General features: G+C 40.7%; 1 protein-coding gene across 4 annotated transcripts in view; it reads left to right on the forward strand.

Annotated features, from left to right (window-relative positions):
- The window catches only part of spata17 (spermatogenesis associated 17), a 36,576-nt gene that overhangs the window by 7,353 nt on the left and 5,946 nt on the right, over nt 1-23,277 (forward strand). For 2 of the 4 annotated variants that reach the window (XM_035628726.2, XM_035628729.2), the window contains 4 exons: nt 6,144-6,267; nt 11,463-11,702; nt 14,725-14,873; nt 15,608-15,716. In XM_035628726.2, coding sequence (XP_035484619.1) covers nt 6,144-6,267; nt 11,463-11,702; nt 14,725-14,873; nt 15,608-15,689 — 595 coding nt within the window. In that variant the 3' untranslated portion in view covers nt 15,690-15,716. The other 2 variants (XM_035628728.2, XM_035628727.2) reach the window with 2 other exon arrangements.

A 23,277-nucleotide genomic window follows, 5' to 3' on the forward strand; every position in this document is an offset into this window, starting at 1 on the left:
CTCTTTTTCCATTTACCCCCCCCCCCCCCCTCTGTTTGATTATATGTATTGTAAGGGTCTACTATATTAACAAGAATGGAGTCAGCTGCTACATGTCAGTCCAGATTGACCTGATTAGTATAGGCAATTGGCTAAAAGGTGGACTTGTGTTCCCATAACCTTGTGTGTGTGTGTGTGTGTGTGTGTGTGTGTGTGTGTGTGTGTGTGTGTGTGTGTGTGTGTGTGTGTGTGTGTGTGTGTGTGTGTGTGTGTGTGTGTGTGTGTGTGTGTGTGTGTGTGTGTGTGTGTGTGTGTGTGTGTGTGTGTGAGAGAAGGGTGCCGTTACCATGTGTACTTTAATAGTGTCACCAAAGAAGGACAGACAATAGGGACACCGGGAGAGGAAAGGCAAATTGAAGCAATGAAACAGACTGAGAGACCAAGAGGGTTGAGTGGAAAGACAAGAGAGAGAGAGAGAAGTCCTCCAAAGCGCTTGAGGCCTAGAGTGAGAGAAGTGAACGATGTAAAGAAATTAAAAATTAGCCTCTGATTTGAACCATAGCTCGTGCATTAATAAAACATCCTGTGCTCCAGGGCTCACTGCTAGAGATACACCATCTTTTATTTTTGACAAAAAAAAAGTCACGTTTATCTAAAAGTCACATTTTTAATGTTGCTAATATATTTTACCAGAAAATATCTTTAGGCCTCTGCTAAAATTAAATGTAAATTTGTTAAAGTGCTCCTTGGATCACTGACTCCCTCCCCTCATTTCCCCACCGGCGATCAACCTTTCCTGCACACTCCTTGCCCCTTTTAGAGGTTGGGGGGGCTGTTTAAGTCCATTAAGAAAGTGTTGCCACCTCAGTTTTAAACACACACACAAAACAAACACATACACAACTTAATTGAGTATTCAGAAAAAATGCTGCTGATAAAAGATGTAAAACTGGGATAATTGTGCTCATAATCTCTCAATCAAACTTGACTATAAAGCACAACATTTACAGGTGTTATTGTGAAAAATATACTGGGAGATTATGTGTATTTAGACCAGAGATTTCCAATCTTATGATAACTTCTAGCTTGAACCCTAACCAGTAAATCTGTATCAAAAAATGAACATTATGTCATGTTGTTTTATTTTATTAGATCAGTTAAAGTATTGCAGCTATAACAATAACATTTGTATTTTGCTGTTTTTTTGGACCCTTTCTAGATAAATAGGGTATATTGCTATAATGTATATATATAATAATATATAATCTCTTTCCACCTTTTACATGGTATATTTTGGAAAACAGCTAAATACCAAGAGCAGACTAGAATAGACAAAATAAGGAAAATGTAAAAACAAATTCAAGAATGGGATGGGATGTAATTTTTCTTTTTTTTTCTTTTATTTCCCTATCAATTGTGTGACATCCACAGTCTTCATACACACACACATACCACACATGCACACTGCACACGCACACAGCCCCTCCTCCATAGCGGTTCGGGGTGTAGAGGTCACTTCACTTCTCTAGTTAATCACATGTTTATTTAGTGCTGCAGGGGTCACGATCAATTAACGCTGTGCCGGTATTTATTTAAAATATCCTCTCTGTGTTAGCTGCAAAGCCCTCGGATCGCACGCCGCCTGATCACTCACCCAGCAAAGGCCCACTTTTTAATCCAGCAGCATGCTCCCTCCCTCTGTTCGTCTGTCTATCTGTCTGTCCGACCCTTTGCATAAATTATTCAAAGTTGGACTAATGGTTCCCATTTAGTGCAGGCTGATCGGCTGTGCATGGTAATGATATAGGAGTAATACATAGACTGCTGAAGCTCTCTCTCTCCCTCTCTCTCTCTCTCTCTCTCTCTCTCTCTCTCTCTCTCTCTCTCTTTCTGTGACTCTCTGTTTCCTTCTCGCTTTCTCTCTTGTGACAGATCTCCTCCACACAGAACCATCTGTGTCATTTCATTAGGTACGGCATCCAGCTAATACTTGCTCTACCCTCTCCTATCCCCTGACCTCACTGTACCTCTCTCCTTCATTCTCTCGCTCTCTCCCCTCTTTCCTCTTGTCTTCCTCCATCCATTTTGCTCCATACCTTTCTCCCCCTCTCTCTCTCTCTCTGCCACCGGTTTACTGTGTCTCAGTGTCCATCCTCATCCATCCTTCCTCTCCTTTTGCATAGCTTAATGAAGTCAGGACCCCGGCGCAGTCCCCACTCTGCCACAGTTTTCCTTGATACCCCAACAATTTATCACTTTGTCAGGGAGACACTTAAAGTTCCTGGGCTTTAATAAGGGCATTCAGTGGGACGATGGGGGCAATTAGGAAAGAGGAGCGAGCCGGCTTTGCATATTTACTAAATGTGCTGGTGTCATCGCTGCTGCCACCAACACGGACTGTTGACTGCATGAATTATTCCTCTATCTGCAATAAACAGCTGGGTAATTAGTACTGCCATAATCAGATAGAAAAAAAATTAATTCCTGTGATGTTGCAACAACATGGCAAAAGTATTTTTAACTTATCCTAAAGAGAGCAGAAACAGGGAAGCTCAGGGAAGTTTATAGACTTGGTGTTGCTAGGCTGAGCAGCAGCAGTGTTTTTCTTTTCCTTTCTAATTCTTCTCCTCTCATGCTATGCTGTCTCTATTTCTTTTTCTACTTTTTTCCCATCTCTTCGTTCCTCCCTCTCTTGTGTTCCTCTCAAGGGCATTCATGAAAGGAGAGCCGCTGTGGTGGAGGGAGTGCGGCTCTGCCTGTACGCCTTCCCCGCGATCAGTCTCCGCTTCTGTGCATCAGTCTTTCTTTTGCTGCTCTTTCTTTCTGATCCAGTTTGGGTGGAGACAAGTTCACTCCTTCAGTCTGATTGGATTTGTATATTCAGTGTGTGTGTGTGTGTGTGTGTGTGTGTGTGTGTGTGTGTGTGCCAGTATAATCTGAGCTGTGTTCCCCCTGCCTCTTAGGAAATTACTTTTGAGAGTGAGACAGTGGAGAAAAGTATAGAAGATATATGAAATTGAAAATCTTTGCCTCTTTTAGAGTATTAGTAATATTGTTTGGGGATCATTTCAACACTGGGATAATTGTCTGCTTCTGCACCTTTTTCATGGCATCAGTTTTACTACTTTAGTGAATTAGTTAATCAATCAGCTAGTCACTTAAATGGAAATGGTGTGTCATGAGGATGTTGAAGGCTCAATACATCGAGCTGGTCACTGTGTAAATTGACTGGCTGACTACCCCCTCCTTGCGAGCTATTGAATCATTTAATTGGAGCAATTAAAACAGCCAATCAGGTCAAATCTCCATGAAATTTTTAGGACCTGGCCAATTAGCTGCTCGGGTGCTGGACTGAACGACCGCAGGTGTGGCCTGCTGTCCCACAATGCCTCACTTTCTGATATCCCATCAACCCTCAATGCCCCGTTGTGAACCAGGGAGTAAATAATTGAGGGAGAACTGAGGAATATAGCTGTACTATATTAGCCATTTAAATAAGTTAACAGTCAAGGGTGCAAATGTCAGTTAGGATTTCAGTTATTTGAAAGAAGTTCAAGTAGGCTTGATTAGCTTGTCCAACAGTTCAGCATCAGAAGTAATCTGTAGTCTGACTGCTCGCACTGCATTATATCATGACTTTATCAGAATTTAAAACAATTTAGTCCAACAGGATAATGTCTGCATTCTCTGTATGTAATTGACAGTGAGTAAACTTGAAAAAGTTATAGACTAAAATAGGGTTGTACTCAAGAATTTTGTTCGTCAGATCAAATTTGACTGTTGAATACATAAAAAAAGCAATGCATTGTTGAACAGCCAGATTTTTGAGCGGGATGTTAAGAATATCTCGAAGAATCTCAGTCAATTGATGGTTCTCCACAGACGATTCAAATATTTGACTGCATATTAAGATTCAAGACCATTACACATTTTATATTTCTGTTCTGTCAGAACTACTCAAATGTGTTTACTTTCTTTCGTTCTTTCTTTCTTTTCACGTTCACTCAGTCAAACACACGCGCACACATACAGAGAGCATGTGTCGCGTGCAGAACAGGGCTAATGAGGGTTGTATGTTGTGGCGGCGGGTTGGGTCGACACAGATCGAGGTGCCTTCAGCCGTTACAAATCTGTTTGGCTTTTGTCCACTACACAGCAATTAATAACACTGGGGCTGGGGGCAGGGAAGCAAAGGTCAACCATTCAGCCAGACACACACACACACACACATGCACGCAAGCAAACGTGTGAGAACATGATGCATGAGCATTGATACACATGCATGTACATACACACTGATATGATCACACTCACATTTTTCATACATCTGGTAACACAAATGGAAACTGGTTCTGACCCCTGAAAACATTGATAGTCTGTTTTGAAACAGTATGAACCAACAAAAACACACACCTACTGTATACCTTAAACACGCTTATACACATTTTGACCCACACACACAAGCACACACAGACATACAGTATAGCCACACATCTACACACACAATCTTAAATAACTGCGAGATATTACATAAACACACAGAGGCACAGTTCCTCTCATTTTCTCTCTCTTGCTCTCTCTCACACCCCCCCCCCCCCCCCCCCCCCCCCACACACACACACACACACACACACACGCACACACACACGCAGTGCTCTGCATATTTCATTTATTTTGTAATTTAATCTGGTGGTGAGGAAGGAATGAAAATGCAAAGGCAATGAGAACAGTGTTGTGATTTCTTTCTTTTTAAATGCCAGTAGCAGCAGAATGTGTTAACCTCACATTACAGACACACTATGAACAATCTGATTTGTCTGTGGAGGTGTTTCATTGAAAACAGAAGTTAGGACTAGAGAAAGAAGCGATAGGGAAGAAGGAGAGGAAAAGGAGAATTGGGTAGAGGAAAAAAGACAAAGGATTGTTGATGAGCTTTGGCTAAACTCTTATTGTTATTGCTCTTGTTGAATTAAATTGGTTTGTGTGTGTTTGTGTGAGAGAGAGAATGTGTGTGCATGTTCACAGTACCACGGCATGTGTGTTTTAGTAATTGTTTCCAATTCCCTTTTTAAGTTATTACCCCCTTGTAACAATACGGCTGTGCGATTGCAGGATGAAATTGCTGTGTATGGGCTTTTAATGCATCCCATTTAGCCAGATTCGCTTAACAGATGTCACAGACAGACCTGTCCTGGCTGCTGTGATGAAATATATCCATCATCCTCCCACTTACAGCCTCTCGCACTCTCATTTTGCTTTTTTTTTTCCTTCCATGCAGTCTCATTGTCTTGTGTTTCTGCCACAGCGTCTCTGTCTCTCCACGTATGTGCTGGTGTCTCCGTCATTGTTAGGCAGTTGTTTGTCCATCCTCAGGACACTTCAGGGAATTGTCAAATGTATTACTAAAGACTGCTCAAAACACATGCACAAACACACTTGCAAACATTGTTGACATGTTTCTCACTGACTGTATTAAGTTTAAAGCTATAAGCTAAACTGATCATCAGAACATTAGTATCAAGATTGATAGGGCAAGTGATGTAGAGTTTCAAAAAATATATACAGTATATATATAAATGATTATTATTAATTATTAATATTTCATGTTATGGTTCAGTTTGTATTAATTTAATTTGTATTTGACTTTGACACACCTCATGTAAATTGGGAATTTCAATTGCAAACCTATTTATTTATGTGTTCCATGTCCCACCTTGTGTATACAGAGAATTTAGTTAATTATCCAATATTTATTCCAGTATTCTTCCTCATTATATATAGTTATCTGTTATTATCCATATTTATTTCAGCATCTTTGCACCCAGCACCATTGCACTAGTGTCTTCCTTCAACATAATGCTCTCATTTTATACATAAATATATATATATATATATATATATATATATATATATATATATATATATATATATATATATATATATATATATATTTTTTTTTTTTTTTTTTTCATATATTTTATGTTTATAGCTGTACTTAATAACTAATTATTAATGTTTATGTTAATCGTGTCTAGATCCGTCATCCTAAGTCTTTTTCTGTGTAAGTACACTGCGAGAGCACAAACCAGAGTCTAATTCCTTGTATGTTTACACATGCTTGGCCAATAAAGCTGATTCTGATTCAGATTCTTTTCTCTCTGAAGGCGGGAGCTGGATGAACTTGAGGCTCTCCAGAAAAGAGAGAGAGACTGCCTGGACGTCATAAAAGAGCAGACGGGCAAAGTTTACGAAACTCACCGGTTACATCACCTCCTTAGTACAAAGCAGGTTGGTTCTCACACATTTGACAAAGAAATAACAGTGATTAGACCATATCTGACCAGAGGCAAATATTCAATGGTGGTTCCTCATTTACCACAGCTACATGGAAATGGTGTAGTCTGTGTCTATGAAATAATGCACATTACAATTAATTTTACTTATATTTTGCTCAATACAGTGCAGTGATAAAATATTTATTATTTCCTTTTCATCACTTATAAAAAGTTAATACAACAACCTACAGTGGTGCACATAGAATAGTACAGTATAGTATCACCAAGACTAATTAAAAGAGCAGTTAACGTTTGAAAGGCTCAAATTCACCATCAACATTTACTATAGGGTTTCTTTAATCTAAGTGTGGGAAACACCATTCGAGGGCCATACTAAATTAATGAACACATCACACTATTCTCTCTGATGCAAAGGCTGGAACTGCTGCTTCTCTTCGGCGGGGCATCTGATGTCAGATATGTTTCCAGATGCTCAAGATTGTTCTTATTCATCACTGGGACTGCCTCCCCTCAAACTGGGAACACTGGCTTGTCTTTCTTTGTCCATCTTCTCTGTGACAATCGGCATCCACTTTCGTTTTCTTGACATTCGACAGGATGCTACTTTTGTCCACCCTGGCTTCATAATCTTAAAGTGCAATACTGACCTTACCTGAAGTTTCAAGGAGAAGTCATGTCAGATAAAACAAACTTAAGTTTGTATTATTAAGTCACAGTGTCAGACTAAAATGTTTGCTCCAAGGAATACAGGCAACATCACAGACTCACTAACCTTTAATCAAAGGAAAGTCCATGCAGGCATGTCCATAGGGAGTTCCTCTAGGAACTGGCTACAGGGAGAGAAACATCTTCTTGCTTTCCTTTTGTCAACACGGGTGGGCTGTATGAAGTTTAGTGGTGTGTGCGCACATGAGTAAGTATGTGTCTTGATGGCACTTCTGATGTGCTGAGTGGATTATTTTAGTGTTTCCCCTGGCACAGGTGTGTGTGTGTGTGTGTGTGTGTGTGTGTGTGTGTGTGTGTGTGTGTGTGTGTGTGTGTGTGTGTGTGTGTGTGTGCTTCTGTGTGTGTGTGTGTGTGTGTGTGTGTGTGTGTGTGGCCTCCATGCATCCCGGTGACTCCCTACTGGGATCATAATGAAGACAAAGCACACTGGTCACTGTTGATTCAGCACCACTACTCCTCTCGCTTTCTCTATCTCTCTCTTTCTCTACCTCCTTCATGCCTGTGCAAACAGCCGCGTCATCATCTGGCTCACTACCTTTCTTCCTGCTGGTATCCCATGTACACCTTAGATGTTCACATACACACAACGTCAACTAAACATTTCATTATGAAATTGGTGTTAACTGTCTTGCAGTGGAGTTGGCATTTTGACATTTCATGTCATGAAACTTCAAATGCTTGGATTGCATTGATTTTTGGGGGGTTTATTTATGACTATTTTCGGTATTTTAATCTCAAACCTAATGAAGAAGGAAATAATACAAGTAGAAAAGTTTGTCTGTTCTTCTCCGCCCTCTGTCCATCTCTTTCTCTCTCTATATCTCTCTCGCTTCCTCTTTCTCTGCATATGGCAGGGGACTCTTTCCCTGCGTAGCTTTGACCTTGTCAGCAGTGAATAGATGGCTCTCCCACACAGTTCATCCTTCCTCACTTCTCGAACCCCACCCCACCCCACACACACACACACACACACACACACACACACACACACACACACACACACACACACACACAGCTTACCAAAAGGCTCCAAGTCCCTCTGACAGAGACAGAGAAGGTGTGTTCCTGAGGTCAACATCATTGCTCTTCCCGTAGCTAGGTTGGTACTTTTGGACTTTGGTGTGTGTGTGCGTGTGTGTGTCCCATCCTTCTGTCCCTTCCTGTTTGAGGTAGATGTGTGCGCTCATCTCTACTGAATTTAAAAAAAACTGATAGTGAGCAGGAGGGAAATGCCTTGAAACAAAGATATTTATGATAGTGAGGATTTGGGGTCTTATATTTAGAGTTTTATTTAGTTTCAGCTCACATAAGTACTTGACTAGAATTACCTTGCGGTTGTGACTAGAATTACCTGACGGTTGTTTGCATCCGCCAACCAATGAAGTTACAGTTACATCGATGTCTGTCCAGACTCATGCGGGGAAGTCTTTAGGAATTTAATCAAAGGTTTTAAGTGTATTTTATCAAATTAAGCATATGAATTCTTTAGTTCGGGCGAAACCGTTGATTTTTAGGTCTCTGTGACCTTTGACCACCAAGTTCTAATCAGTTCAAGTCCTACTGGATGTTTCAGGCAAATGGGCAATACTGTATCACACTCGCAATGGGATGGATGTGAGGTCACATTGACCTTGATGTTTGACCTTTGAATACTAATTGCTTATCAGTTTTTCTTTGAGTCCAAGTAAATGTTTTTTTCAATTTGAAGAAATACGCTCAAAGCATTCACAGGTATGGAAATAATGACAACCCCAAAACACAATGTCTCCGGCCACGAATGTCACCGGTGCAGGCGTAATTACAGTCATCATACTACATAGTATGAACGCCTGACGTATGCATTCTTGATGGTTTATTATAAAAAAATATAAAATTAGCTTATTGACTTTTTATTATGATTATTTTTAAGGGTTGGGACCTATTATTTGCCTTTAAAGAACACTGCAAATGCAAAGGAACAAGTGCAGTCTTCATGTGGCAGTAATGGAATTCAGGAGGAATCCGGTATCAGCATGTGGAGTTGGTGCAAGCTGCAATAATGGTTCTCCGGAGGCACAGATTAGCAAGGCAGAATATACGACACCCAAAATATTCTTTCAAGGACACACAAAGTCCCATTTTTCAAGTTGATTTCATGCTTGAGTTAACAATGACGCTGCTGTGTGTGATTAACTACATAATTTTAAAAGGCAAGAAGTTAATTTAAGTAGAATGTTTGTATTATTATTGATTATATACAGTATTTCTAACTATTGTCTGTTATTTACTGTGATTTTAAAAGGTTTCACTGCATAAGTCTTATTGATGTATACTGTTGCTGCTGCAAATATTAAAAGATAGTCTGGCGGCTTTCATGATCACAAACTGAGAACTTCCCTCAATACTTGTTTATACCACTTTAAAACCTGAAAGTAAGGACCTGCCACTTTCAGTAGTTTTCAACCTGAAACAGGCAAAACACTACATACATAAAAAGTTGTTCGATGTTGGACAAATCTGCATGTGTGCCTCTGATGACCAGAGTCTGACAAATATCTCTATACTCACTGACAACAATGCATCAGCTCTACTCTCTGCTGCTTAAGATAGAGACGCATCAGTGAGAAATCAGCTCTTATCCCATGGTGTCTACAACCCGGCGTCAAAGAAACCGGGGTCAGTGGAGTTGAATTAATTTTACTCCACTCATTGTTAAACACTTGACATTTACTGACATTTACATCAAAAGTACTCATGGTCTAATAATGAAACATCTGCTAATCAACCAGTCTGTTAATATGTTATTTTAAAAGAGTGAGGTTTGGGTCGATATAGTTGGAGCAATTTCCCTCTTATGCCTTTTCTCTCCTCTCTCTCTCCGTTGTCCCAGTCTTTTAGAGTGGCCTAAATAGAAAGCGGTGTTATTAGCATATAGAGTAGATACAGAGTCCTCCAACTCAAAGCTTTGGTCTGGTAATTAACTTACAGGCAAAAGGATCACTGTGATTTGAATAATTGTTAATGAGGATGTCTGTGGCAAATCTCTACCTCACTTCAGAACAGGGGAGAGAAAAGTTTTCTTTTTACATGTGTACATATGTGTATTTGAGCTTTTGAACAAGTGATTCATGTCATTTATGATGCTACTTTTGAAACAGGTGGAGTTTTCGTTGTTACAGTATCTGTGTGAATTGCCCACATTGAACTGCTTGAGCTAAATATTTTACTTTTGGTTGGCCAAGGGCCCAGGTGTATGCATTAAGGCTTGAACATACAGTAGGCTAATCTTATACTTTCTTCATCTGTAGTATGTGAAGGTCAGCTTGGGTCTGTGACATACATTGCATCATCAGAGCCTCTGTGCAGGCATCTATGCTCCCACCAATCTGTTGTGTCCGTGCATGAGCAGATTCATGCGGCCACTGCGCTACGAGGGCACCAACTGCACATGCACACCTCTGAGCAGATCAGAAAGAATTGTAATGATATCAACTATACATCTGTGGTGTCCACAGCTGTTTGTGTATGAGTCTGCAAGGGAGACAGCTGCTTACTTGTCTCTGGTCACACGCGCACAAATGCGCATTTCCAATCCACACTCCATTCAACTCGGTGGCGGTAATGCACCACAAAGCTGTTTGTTTAAAATAGTGAAGTGAAATAAAAAAAGAAGCTTTCCAAGGCAGCTATACAGAGCATAAGCAGTACAGGCTGTACTCATCACCTGACGGAACCTCACAACTTTATTTCAGACATCTGAGGAACTTGGGGCAGTTGTAAGGAGAGGTCTACCATCCATTTTGTTATTTGGAGCATGTACAGGTGGCACACTTGGTATGTCTACAGCCCATGCTGTCTTATGGACATCCACATTGGTGTCTTGGTGAACCAATTCATAGAAAGTTTCAATTGGCCTTGAGAGGTAGTGAAGATCAACAACTGTGGGAACACGTTATATTTATTTTCACAAAGTTTGTGTTGATGGTTAAAGGTCAATAACGGGCAAAACTTTGATGAGAAACTGTATGAAAAAGTTGTCAATAGACTGATGTTTCAAATTACCTCAGAATATTTTATGTAATAGTTTGAAAGACTAACTGCTGTTAGTTTCATTTTAAAATGTCCCAGGAGGTGACCGTTCTAAAAATTTCCCCTGTAATTGTTCCCCGGATAAACAAAATTACTTTTTGGTTTTCCCAAACTCCAAATGGATTTTGATACATTATAGTGATTTGGCAGTAAAACACCCAGGCGGATATCTTAGGGCTTCCAAATTCATGCTATACAACTGCAATGTCCTTGGTGTGAATCAGGGTGGGAACCTCCACCTCTTTCATTTCATCCCGTCAGCCCCTCTATCTTTTCCTTGATACTATCAGTTGCAGTGTTATTTTAATAAGTAGGAGCATTGGGTAAGAGTAATATCCTCATAGCCAGTTAGAAATACATGTATGTATAAAATCTCTCTCTCTCTCCCTTCAGTGCCCAGGGGTCTTCAACTCTCCATTCAGGCCAGTCCCCCATGAGACAGAGCTGCTGTTGAGGCAGGTCAAGTACCAGGTCCCCACCAGACCTGCTACCAGGGGCAGGGCTTGTCTCTCGGGCACGTCTGACTCAACAGCTCCGAGTTTTCCTGGGAGTCTTGGATCCCCATGGATCAAAACCACCACAACCTCCTCCTCCAGGCCCATACTGCCCCCCATTGCCAGCAAGAAACAGCAGGTGAGCTGGTCAAAGCAAGGACCCTGACAGACTTAAATAAGTGTAGACAGGTGAGAATGATATAAAGGAGAAATGAGGGAGACAGATTGTAAGGAGGAGGGGACAGGAATAAAGCATCTGCACGAGTTTTTACAGTGTCATACATATTATAAGAGCTCTGCAACATCCCCTTATTTCTATGGAGGATGGCTTACAATGAGAGATCCTCAGGCTTTCAAAGAAAAACAGCATTAAAACATGGCAGACATTTCTCTTGTGGGCTACAGCACTGAACCGTTAAGTGTATTTCAGTAAATACTACTGTCTATGTGTTACACTCTATTGTTGGTGAGGAAATGAACAGTAGGTCCCATGAACAGCTTGTATTAATGTTCCTCATCAATTAAATATCACTAAAGTAAATCAAATGTTAAAACATACTCAGTTTGTGATTTGTGCATTTGCAAAACTGATTTATGTGTGCAAAAAATTGCTTGGTGTTTGCGTGTGGATTTGAACACGTATTTGTGAGTACCCAAAGCTATGCACAAATCATTGTATGCATTTGTAACTCTTATTTTTCACCCACAATCATGTGATACACATTTGTGACCATTTTGAGTCTATTTTCTCTCCATATTGATGTCACATTAAGAAAATGACAGGTGAAATAATAGTAGAAAGTAATGACAGTTTATTGTGTTGTGTGTGTGTTGGCTCACTGTGTCATAGCTCACTCTTGGATAGAACAAAGCCATCGTTCATTTTATCGGTAACTGCTGTGTTTTTCCAATAATGCCCAGTCAAATGTATGGGAGGGAGTCCGACGCACTAACCACTAGGCCAAAACCGGGCAGTCGCGACACCCTCTAGCCTGTCTCTTAAGGTGTCGACGAGTGATGTGTACAACAGCGTTGTGTGGTGCGCTCCCCAGCGCTTTTATTGTTTTCGAGTCAGGGCTGAGCCAAAAACCCAGCGCACACAGAACCGAAAACTAACAGATGCTGATTTTTACAAAACGTGTATTGCTTTAGAATTGCTCACTGCCCCTCTAAGAGACGTGCTAGCGAACAAAGCTACGACTCATGTGGGTTTGGCCTTGCGGTAAGCGCTTCGGTCTCCCATAACCGAGGCTGCGGGTTTGCGGCTCGGCTAGAGCAGTGAAACCCACAACAACAACAAAGAGAGAGACAAGCTTTCTTCAAAATCGCTTACTGCCCCTTGTGTAATTGGAGCTGTTAAAGCGCAAACGAGCTGTAGCTGATGGAACAGTCCTTTAAGTTGCTGTCGGTTGAGTATTTAACTAAGTACATTCAGTCATAGTCCAGTTGTGCATTATGTGTTGTGCATGAACACGTGTGTGTGTGTGTGTGAATGTTAATGATTTGATGAGAACCCATGCCTTGTGTTATTTACGCTCTGTAGCTCTTTATGGCAACACGCTTTCCTGATTATTAGTTTCTAGTAATGTAAAACATACAGTAAGTGAGCAGAAATGAGGCGTGGATTTGTCTCATTTTATTAGCTGTACTTCACACACACACACACACACACACACACACACACACACACACACACACACACACACACACACACACACACACACACACAGACAGACAGCTGGCTGTACTTAGGGCTAGTTCATTAATGGTGTCAGGAAAGTCTCCTTGTCCTGACATGGAGAAGAATTATTTACTTATATTTATAAACAGAGGTCTTTTTCTGTCTGTGCCTCCCTCTGTTTCCTTTGTTTTATGTGGGTGATTAGCGCTGGAAGTCCCCTCTTCTTTCTTTCTTTTGCACCACCCCTCTTCCCCCTCCCACTCACCCTTCCCTCTTGTGATAACTATCTAGTTGTGATGGATAAGGTTGAGGTGCTGGCTGTGGAAATGGTCAGGCCAGGCCACCGATCCTGTGGCGATAGGAGCAAGGACAGGGTCCTTGTCCCTCCCTCTATCTCTCCCCACTCAACCCCCCCCCCCCCCCTTTTTTAACAACAACAACTGAAGGTCACCTTAAACAAAGCAACATCATTTAAATTTGAACTACACAAACTTTACACATCACGCTCAGATAAAAGTGTATTACCAAAAGTTACACGGCAATGCATCTGTAGAGGATGCAGTTTGTTGCACATCTTCACCAGACAAATAAAAGTTTGAATATTAGTTTGGTATTTGTAAGCAAAAATGTATTTTCATGTAGGATTTTCAGCTTTTCACACAAAACCACTAATTGATAGTGACAACAGCCTCCCTACTGCTTTGTCCAAAAAATAGAATAAAATAAACATACGATTTGGAAGAGTTACTTCAAATGTCAGTGGCAATGTCCTCATCCTTCCTTGATTTATGTCAAATCATTACTCTTTGTTCAGGAGGATTTAAATTAGTTTTTATACTTTTTTTTAAAACTTTTTATGATGGTAAGTCGATAACCACGACATGTTTCACATGTATTCAATGTCTTTTGGGCAATTGTGTGACAGTCACAACAGAGTCCTGTGGGGATGCCATGGGGCAAAGTTAGGTTAGACATGGAATGGCACAAAAACCTGTTACTAAAAACAACTCTTCCTTGTCTTTGCAACTTTGATCAGTAGACATGAGAAACCCATCACTCCAGGGAAGGAGGCACAATGTCAAGAAGATGTACAAAAAAGAAAATGACAGACAGCTGTTTCAAGTTTAACTGATGTTTTCTGAGATTTGGTCCCAAAAAATGTTGGATGTTGGAGAGGAAACATTTTATACAACTGCAATTCAATCACACAAAGGATGAATTGAAGACAATGATGATATTGATCTATGTAACTTTATTGTTATTAAATCACCAGAAAAGACTTCTCTCTTGCTCTCTGTGTCACAGGAGGAGAGAAGAGGTGGATTGGCCTCTGGTTTTAGCAGTAAGCCTCCACTACCTGTGGGAGAGCGGTTAAAGAAAGAAAGAGGCAGGGTCTGAAATGGAAGGATACTGTTATCATTATCTGATTCTTGTGCCTGTCTGTGTCTGTTCGTGTTGGTGTGGTTGTGGGTCTGTTCAGGGTCTTTTCAGGCAGCCAGGGGAAGTGTGGGAGCAGTGTGTACAATGTCCTGACCTGACCCTGCGTCTGCAGACTTCTTACACACACCTGGAGGAGGCCCAGAATAAGCTACAACGATACAAGTCCACAAGACTCCACGGGGGCACACTGTGAGAACAATGCACACCTTTACAAAAACACACCCACACACAAAAAACGACTGTAAACGCATTATCACATTGTACTGACAAACAGAAGTGTGTGTTTAAAGCTTTTCTTTGATTATTCATGTTTTTCTTTCACATAGAAAGGTTTACATGCATGCTTGTGAACACAAGTGGGCACGTGTGTAATATATGATCTCAACACAGTCAATGGCATATTCATGAAACATTAACTAGCAAATGGACACATCCTTATTATGAAAACTAAAGTGTCTATGCCAAGGGAATATTTAAATATCGCTTCATAATATTGTGTTTGTTGTTTCTTTTGTAACAGTGTCAAAGTCTTTCTCTGCTTTATTTCAAGGCTTGGTTTTAATCATTGATTAATGCATCTGTGTCTTTACTAAAACACTTGACTATAACCTTATTACCACTCACAGGCTTATCTACTATGTTATCTGTGAAGTACTGTAATTAACCCTCCATTTGATTTGTAATTTCCCTGATGACATAGTCCACCCAGTTTTTTTTCCACTCATTCAACTGAAATCAAATGACTTAATACACTTTTTATAGAGCAACTTTGTGTTCTACTCAGTCTCATTGTCAGTCCTTTTTTTTTACTACATTTTTTGCATTTTAGATTCATAATCACCCTATTGACTGTTTGATTTTTTTGACCCTTGATGAAATTCTACTTGTTTTTGTTGTCTCTTTTGTTGCCATTCTTCATTTAGAGGAAAAGGAAATATGTCTCAATCTCTGAGCCACAGCAGCAATTCCTTTAGGCATCCACCCTCCACCAAGAGCTTCAGATAGTAGATTACACATGGATTCCAAAATGAGGTAGGTTTAAATGTTATTTTTATATTTGTTATTATTATCTTACATTTAGTTATTAGGTATGCCAACTATGTTTCTAAATTAGGTCATCTTTAGAGACCACACACTCACCTAGCCGACACCCTGTGCAGAGATGCATAGTTGATAAATGCTTCTTTGTGTGGCATGGTGAAAAAAAAAATCATATGCATGGTAAACCTTCATATGACCTATTTATAACTGACTGCTGTCACATGGTCAACACTGTTGACCAAAATCTTAGTGAAGCAAACACATTAGGCTTCATCTTACAAACATCTAGTCTAAAAGAGCTATTGTGTATCAATATATTTAAAAGGCTTGCTCCAAAAATTTTGTGGAAAATTCAATGTGACTGTCAGAAAAGAGTTGGTATTTTCCTGATTTCTTTCCTGTTGTTAATAGAGCTGTATTTGAGACTGAGAAGAAATGGTTGATAGGGAAGGAACTTTAGTTTAGTATCTGTTGTAGGTTTGTAATAATCCTAGAATAATATCATAGTGATCATACTGTTATTATAGATATTCGTTTCACCCTTTAGCATCATTGGTATTAATGTTAGACATTAATAGCAATTGTCTGGAGCTTGGTCATGAGCAAGTGCAGACATCACCTTGGAACGAGGCAGACTGATGGCAGTCATGGGTTTATCCTGGGGGTTGCCTGGGTTTTCGTCTGAACTGTATTATTCTCCTCTAAACGAAATGGAGGAAACACCGAGAAGCAGTGCAACCTAACCCTTTCAACTTGGAGTTTAACAAATTTGTCAAAAGTGACAGCAATTTAATAAATCGCCGGTCTCCATCACACACACATATGCACACTCAGCCACACACCTACACACAATTCTCACGTATGCCCTCCACTGCTCCCTCTCCATGTATACGTAAATTAGGTATATGCTTGGGTGTGTGTGTGAGTATGTTAGAGGGGGAATGTGTATGCGTGGGCCCTGCAGTCTGGTCCAGGCATTAGGTAATTGACTGTGTCTTTGCTCAAGGCCTTTCATGGATCACCGTCCTTTATTAGCTCACTTCCCAGCACACACACACACACACACACACACACACACACACAAAGTTCCCAGCAGCTCCACCCCAACCTCTTACCACTCACCACTAGCACCCAGACCCAATTGCCCGGAAACGATGAGTGAAACAAGAGAGAGAGAGGAGCAAGGGAAGTAAGAGAGAGTGGCGACAGGGGAATGAACCAACACGGCCCCAGGAAGTGGAGATAAATAAGTATGGAGAGTGAGTGGGCGGGTGAATGGGACCTCCTGCAGCTGACAACAGTGGTTGGGGGAGTTGGATCAAATTTGCTCGATGCATCTATGCTGTATTTGTTTAATACAGTATTGATGGAACGCTTTTAAGGCATTTGAGCATATGTGATACATGGAGATTTTTACTGAAGCCACCAAAGCTATTGTTTTATTACATAGCCCAACCTTTCCACATGTATACTAGTGGTGTGCAGTGAATTTAACACAGGCAAGCAGAGCTGTTGTCATTATTATAGCAGTTGTTGATGGTTGACCAGAATATGTGAGAGCAGTTCTAGCTGGTATATGAGAGCAGTGTTGCAGACCGGGGCATCTCTCCGCAGTGAGAGTACAGGAACTTGCTTTGGATCTTGAGTCACATTAGTACATATTGGTACACATAGTTATTTTTGATCATCTTAGTGGCTCCCTGATGTATGTTGGACAAGCATGTGCTTGGTTGCCTTAAAAACATCTGCATGTACAAGCAAATGAATATACAGGCAACTCCTCAATCACCCCTCACTTCCCCGTGCTGGCTTAAACTGACCTTGACTTTCTCTGTGATAACTCCGCTGCTGTGTGGAAAGTTGTTGAAGATAACAAGGAAAGTTGCATCTGCTTTCAGCTCAGTCATGTCAAGCTGCTGTCACTCAGCTCATCGGACTTTGAGGGGTCAGCTTTTCCCCTCACTCATCCCTGTCTGTCGCACAATCTTTTCTGTAGCCCCCTCTACCTCTATTTACTCTCTCTCTCTTCTCTCTCTCTGGTAATTAGTGCATTAGTCCTATCGTTGGCATCGCCCCCAGCTACAGCAGCAGCCAGTAGAGCTTCTTGTCACAGCTCAGAGGGCCAATGGAGTGGACAGCTCAACCCTGGTACTCATCATCTTCATACCGTGCCCAGCCAGCCTCCCCCCAGCCACATTATCTAGCTGTGTTATCCAGCCATGCTCCTAATTATTTCAAGCCCAGCCACAGCCCTCTCACCCAGCCTCTACCACATTACCTAGGCCTGCTTGTAATCATCACCTTAAGCTGTGTTACAGCCCTCTACCAAGCCCGTAGTCTCATCATTAACATACCCCAGTTTTTTTTTTTCTCTCGTTCCAGTCCATAGCTCTCTGGCTTGACCATCACAGCTCTTGGCAGTATGTACACAGCATTCCCAGTACTAACCAAGCCCTTTATTTAGCTTAGCCATCTGTGTCACAGTAAGAAAGCATATTAATGCAAATGTGGCCCAGCCTGTCAGGACACACACATCCACACATGATCACATTACAGTCGCCACCCTTCCGGAAACCCAGTGGGCCCCAAGATTGTTGTCAATTAAAGCAGAAATTATATTATTGGTAAATTTATGAAGAAACTAAAAATTTGAGAACATTTTTGAAATTGTCTGATTTAAATCACACATTTATGAAATTGTGGGCATTAGAAACTTAAACGCACTAAATAGCGAGTTGGTTACATCTACAGGCAATTCAAATGGGATATGTATTTTTCTCTGAGTAACATTCTGAGTGTATTTCCTGGAGCTCCCAGATCACCTCGTGTTTGCCTGCTTGTCTGCTCCAGTCTCTACCTGCCACACTCGCCACACAATGCACCTTTCCATGACCTGCTCATGTCCTACGGTCTCCAGGTTAACTGAACCCCCGTTTAGAGTTCTGTTCCTATCTTTATTCAACAGTGTGTTCTTTCATTTTCAAGCATTATTTATCAATTTTACACATTGACATTTTGTAATTTCCCTCAAAACCCTGCCTCTCTCTCAAGTAGTCCTTCCTCAAGCACAGATGTGCTCAAAACGGTTTCCCTGCACCGATATACTATAGTTTGCCCAAATGTCCTTTGCTTCAGTTGGGGTCCTTCTCCTTTCACTCAGGCTGCTTATATGGACTGGCTAAACTTCTGCTCTCAGATTTCTACTCTCCTCTTGGAATTTGAATAAGATCTCCCTGTCAGAATTCCCCAAACAACAGATATGACGTTGACCAATAAAAATCATCACTGCCTCAGTGCAGCCCAGCCTTCTTTGGCTCTGTCCTGCAAATAGCATTCTCTCTTTGCCCTCAGCCTTTGCCTGCCAGATCCTTCATCTCCCCAATGAATCTTTATCACTTGTACCTGTGTTAGGTTTATCCATTAAACCATAAAAAATAAAGAATTTCTTTATTGATAAATCCGATTACAAAGTATGCTTATTTGATTAGGTAATCTACTGTAGGTGGTTTGTGGCATAAACAAACATCATTTCAGAGTCTTTTATTGAACATTTACAACTTTTTTCTCATAGTATTCCTTTATGGCTTCTTAATATCCTTTTCTTTACCTTCAATGGGCCTCTTAAAGTAGGAAAGTTTCATGCTCCCAGAACTGTAATGTTCATTGTAGGAGAAAATACTCAAATGTTTCTAAGCTTTTGCACCAAAAATGACTAATTACAAATGCAGATTTGGGAAAGCCCTCTCTGTACATGCAAATTTTGTGGTTGTGTTATTAGCTATGTCACCAGCGGTACTGCCTGTAACCATAGAGGATAGCTAATTAGGAGGCTACGTGCTAATCAAGTACACTACAGTGAGTGGTCACGTCTGTGTCTGTCGGTGCTCCAAGCCTTTCCTTCCCCTCGCATTAGACTGACACCTGTCACAACTTTCAAAAGCTAGCATCTGAGCAGAACCATCACACACACTCATACACACCAGAACACGTTTGTACGGGCATCCCTGCTTTCCTGAACACATGCACATACACATATACAATGTATACCCATGAAAACATGCATATATACAGACTCCTGCTGATCGCCTAGCCGCATATACTCTTTAATGTTGCCCCAGGATTGTCCTTGTTGCCTCCTCCCGCTACAACACCCACTCAAACACACACCCCCTCTCACACCATAGTCTCCTCCCAGCTACTCTGGTGTGGCTTTATGATTATCATTATTGTGTTGTGGGTACAAAGCTTCAGGCAACAGGGACAGAAAAAGTGTGTCTAGATACACACACACACACACACACACACACACACACTGGCTCACTATTAATGGCCTCAGCCGTAATGTATCACAATGATGCATACGACTGAGGGATCTTTTTAATGGGAACAGTATTCATTAGCGTTTAATACCTAAACTGAAATAGGCCACAAGAAGAGACAATGGAACTAGGTGGGGCAGGGGCAGCAAATGTGTGAACCCCTATGTGTCCAACGTTTATCTGTGTGTCTGTGTACGTATTTCATATGTTATCATGTTCTTCCATTTATCCAGCTCTGCTGCATTAGTGTCTAGGTAACTGCAGTGAGAGAAAAAGAACACTAATTCTCAATAACCATTTTATGGCATGTGTAAAACTCTGCAGCCCCTTCATTTGCACAGCCGTAAAACATTCCCCCTGCCACACTACTTCCTACTCAGGACCTCAGATTTATCAATTAACACAACACTTTGCTTCCATTACGGAGGCCTGCATACAGAGTAACGATGAGAGGCGAGTGCACACACATGATATTAAATGGACAGTCTCAATTAAATGATTAGCAGTCATATTTTGGTATGACTTAAGAGAATGAATGACATTAAACTATAATATTTATGTCCATGCTGTTGGACCCGACTTGACCAGATTAACTTGGGTCACTTCCGACCAGTTTTTTCTTCCTTAATTGTATGAATTTGTGTCAAACACCTGTTTAAAACTAATACATTAAAGTGATGATGGCAAATTATCTTTGAAAATATTCAAAATCCCGCCTTGTGTAGGATTCAGTAGAATGTCTAGATATAGTATTTTAGGCCTTCATGTAACCTTTAGGCCTAATTCAAGGCCTTCCCAACTCAAATTATTAGATGGAAAACAAATAAACTAGCAAACGAAACAAAAAAAATTGAGAATGGATTAAGTATTATTACACATGTGAACCTTAAATCATTTCCAAGTAATCACATTATCTTTTAGTAACTCTAATTGGCATTAGAGTTGCTCTGAACATTACAAATACAACTAAGAGGTAGAGTTAGACAAATAAAATCTCTAGAAATTTCCCAAGCAATTTAATAATTGTTTATTTATAGCAAGGAGTACGGAATTATTAAAATTCAGCTTGGAATTATCTAGTTTAGATTTACTGTACTAAAGAGTGAGCAGTACATGACAATTTTAATGATGAAAATACAGTATTGTATGTTGAAATGTGATCATCTTAACACATGTACTTAGACAACACAACCACTATCAGTGCAATATGTTGCATTAAAATAGAGACTTAGTATTTCAGTCTAGCAAGTTATTTCTATCAGTCTCAACGCATCTCTCTCAAAAAAATATTGAAAGGTTAAAAAAATTACAGAAAATATGTATACTACAGGAAACACAACAATAAGCCAAGACAAAAAAACTTCGGATACATTTATAAAATTCTTTGTTGTCATGGTGATTCTGACGCGATGTCAAGATATAGCTATTTAGATAGTTCCCTCTCTGTGTGTACGTGGATGTACAAGAAAGCAGGCAGACAAGCAGAATAAGGATGTCTTTGCTTTATTGGACCGCCTGTCCCTGTGCCGATATGCTCCACTGAACCATACTGTATGTAGTGTGGTATAATCACCGCCTATCTCTATCTCCTGCCATCACTCTTTCTTTCCCTCGCTGTCTTGTTTATTTGCACACTTGTTCTCTTTTTCTCAGCCTTCATCCGCAGTACCTAGCTCCAACTTTTTTCAGCCCCTCTGACCCCCACCCTCTTTCTCTTAAACTAGGTGTTTTGAGTTTGTGTGTGTGTGCACGCATGCTATCAAATAGCTGAGTGCACAATACTCATACACAGACACACAGGCTTACTTGAGAAACATGACAGCCCTCTCATACAGCAGTATGTTTGTGATTGAAGTCAACACTAGCTGTGAAATGCAAATGGATGTGTTGAAGCTCTGGTGCAAACAGATGCAGAGGATACAGCAGACAGGATACATAGACTTACACGTATGTACTGCCATCAAAAAAGGGAAATAATACATTCTTCCAATAGGATGTAGATGTGTTTTGATACTCGCGTTGCCTGTGTTGTGTTCACTCTTCGGTTTGTCCTGAGAAATCATTGCACGTTGTTTCACCTATTAGTAATTTCATAATTATTTAAAATTTTATTCCCACTCATTATTTTATCCGTCAACCGTATCTATCTATTTTGAACCAATTTGTGGGGACCTTGTCTTTCCAATTTGTGTTCATGTGTGTGTTTGTTCACTCTGTTTTGTACACTTGGTAAGCACCCTGATGTTTATGTGATAACCACACTTCTACCTATGCTATTAAACGGTTGATATATGGGAATGTGTGTGTGTGTGTGTATTTCTTAATGCAGGCTCATGTGCTCACTGGCCAGCACAGGGAGTGTGTGTGGGGGGTTGGGGTGGCAATGGGATCTGGAAAAGGAAGCAATCACAAACACTTAAACCTGCAAATGGCCTTGATGTCCTGTGCTAAGCAGCCTGTGTTGACTGATGAGCCTGTTAACCCTGGCTGAAACAACTCCAGCACAGGGGATTAGACAGCAACGCTGGTCCCGGCTGCTTCTGGCCCATTTTGCATGGGAATTGTGCATATTTAATCTAAGGTGTGCCGAGGTGCAAAGACAACCCCCCTCTTCTCCCTTTCTCATTATAGATTTGTAATAGCACCCTGAGGCAGGGGGGCCTTAATTCACCAGCCCCTTGGCCCCAGTCTTAATCTTATGCTCAGCCCCCACCTTCCCCCTGTGCCTAACATCAACCCAAATCAAAGTCCTAGTCCTCTTCCTAAGATTTGTCTCTCTTAGGCTACATCCACATTACTACATTTGAGCTTTAAAACGCATCAATTTTACTACTTTTAAGCCCGCAGTCCACACCGCTCTGGAGTTTGCGAGCACCTGAAACGGAGAAGTTTTGAAATGTTGCTGCCCCCATTTCAGTCAGAAAACTTTACATATATGCGCTAATTCTTGTCTAAAAGGATATTTGATGCGTATCAACCTATTCACAGCCTCAGGTGTTTCACACATTTACAGACTAAGTAGCCAAAAAGATATCCCTTTTTTTTTTGCACTTCTGAAAATAACTCCATTTTTTTAGCATGCTTTGTTTCAATTATAGAATTGACTGCGCAGTCCCATGTGTAGGCTGTAGTGTCAATGTCTCTGCACTGTTGGCACAGTGCTAATACAAAGAACATTAATAGGTCTTGCTTTATGTCAGACTACAGAGCTGAAAAAGTTAAACTAAGGCACC

Source organism: Scophthalmus maximus, chromosome 4, assembly GCF_022379125.1.
Source record: "Scophthalmus maximus strain ysfricsl-2021 chromosome 4, ASM2237912v1, whole genome shotgun sequence".
NCBI lineage: Eukaryota > Metazoa > Chordata > Actinopteri > Pleuronectiformes > Scophthalmidae > Scophthalmus > Scophthalmus maximus.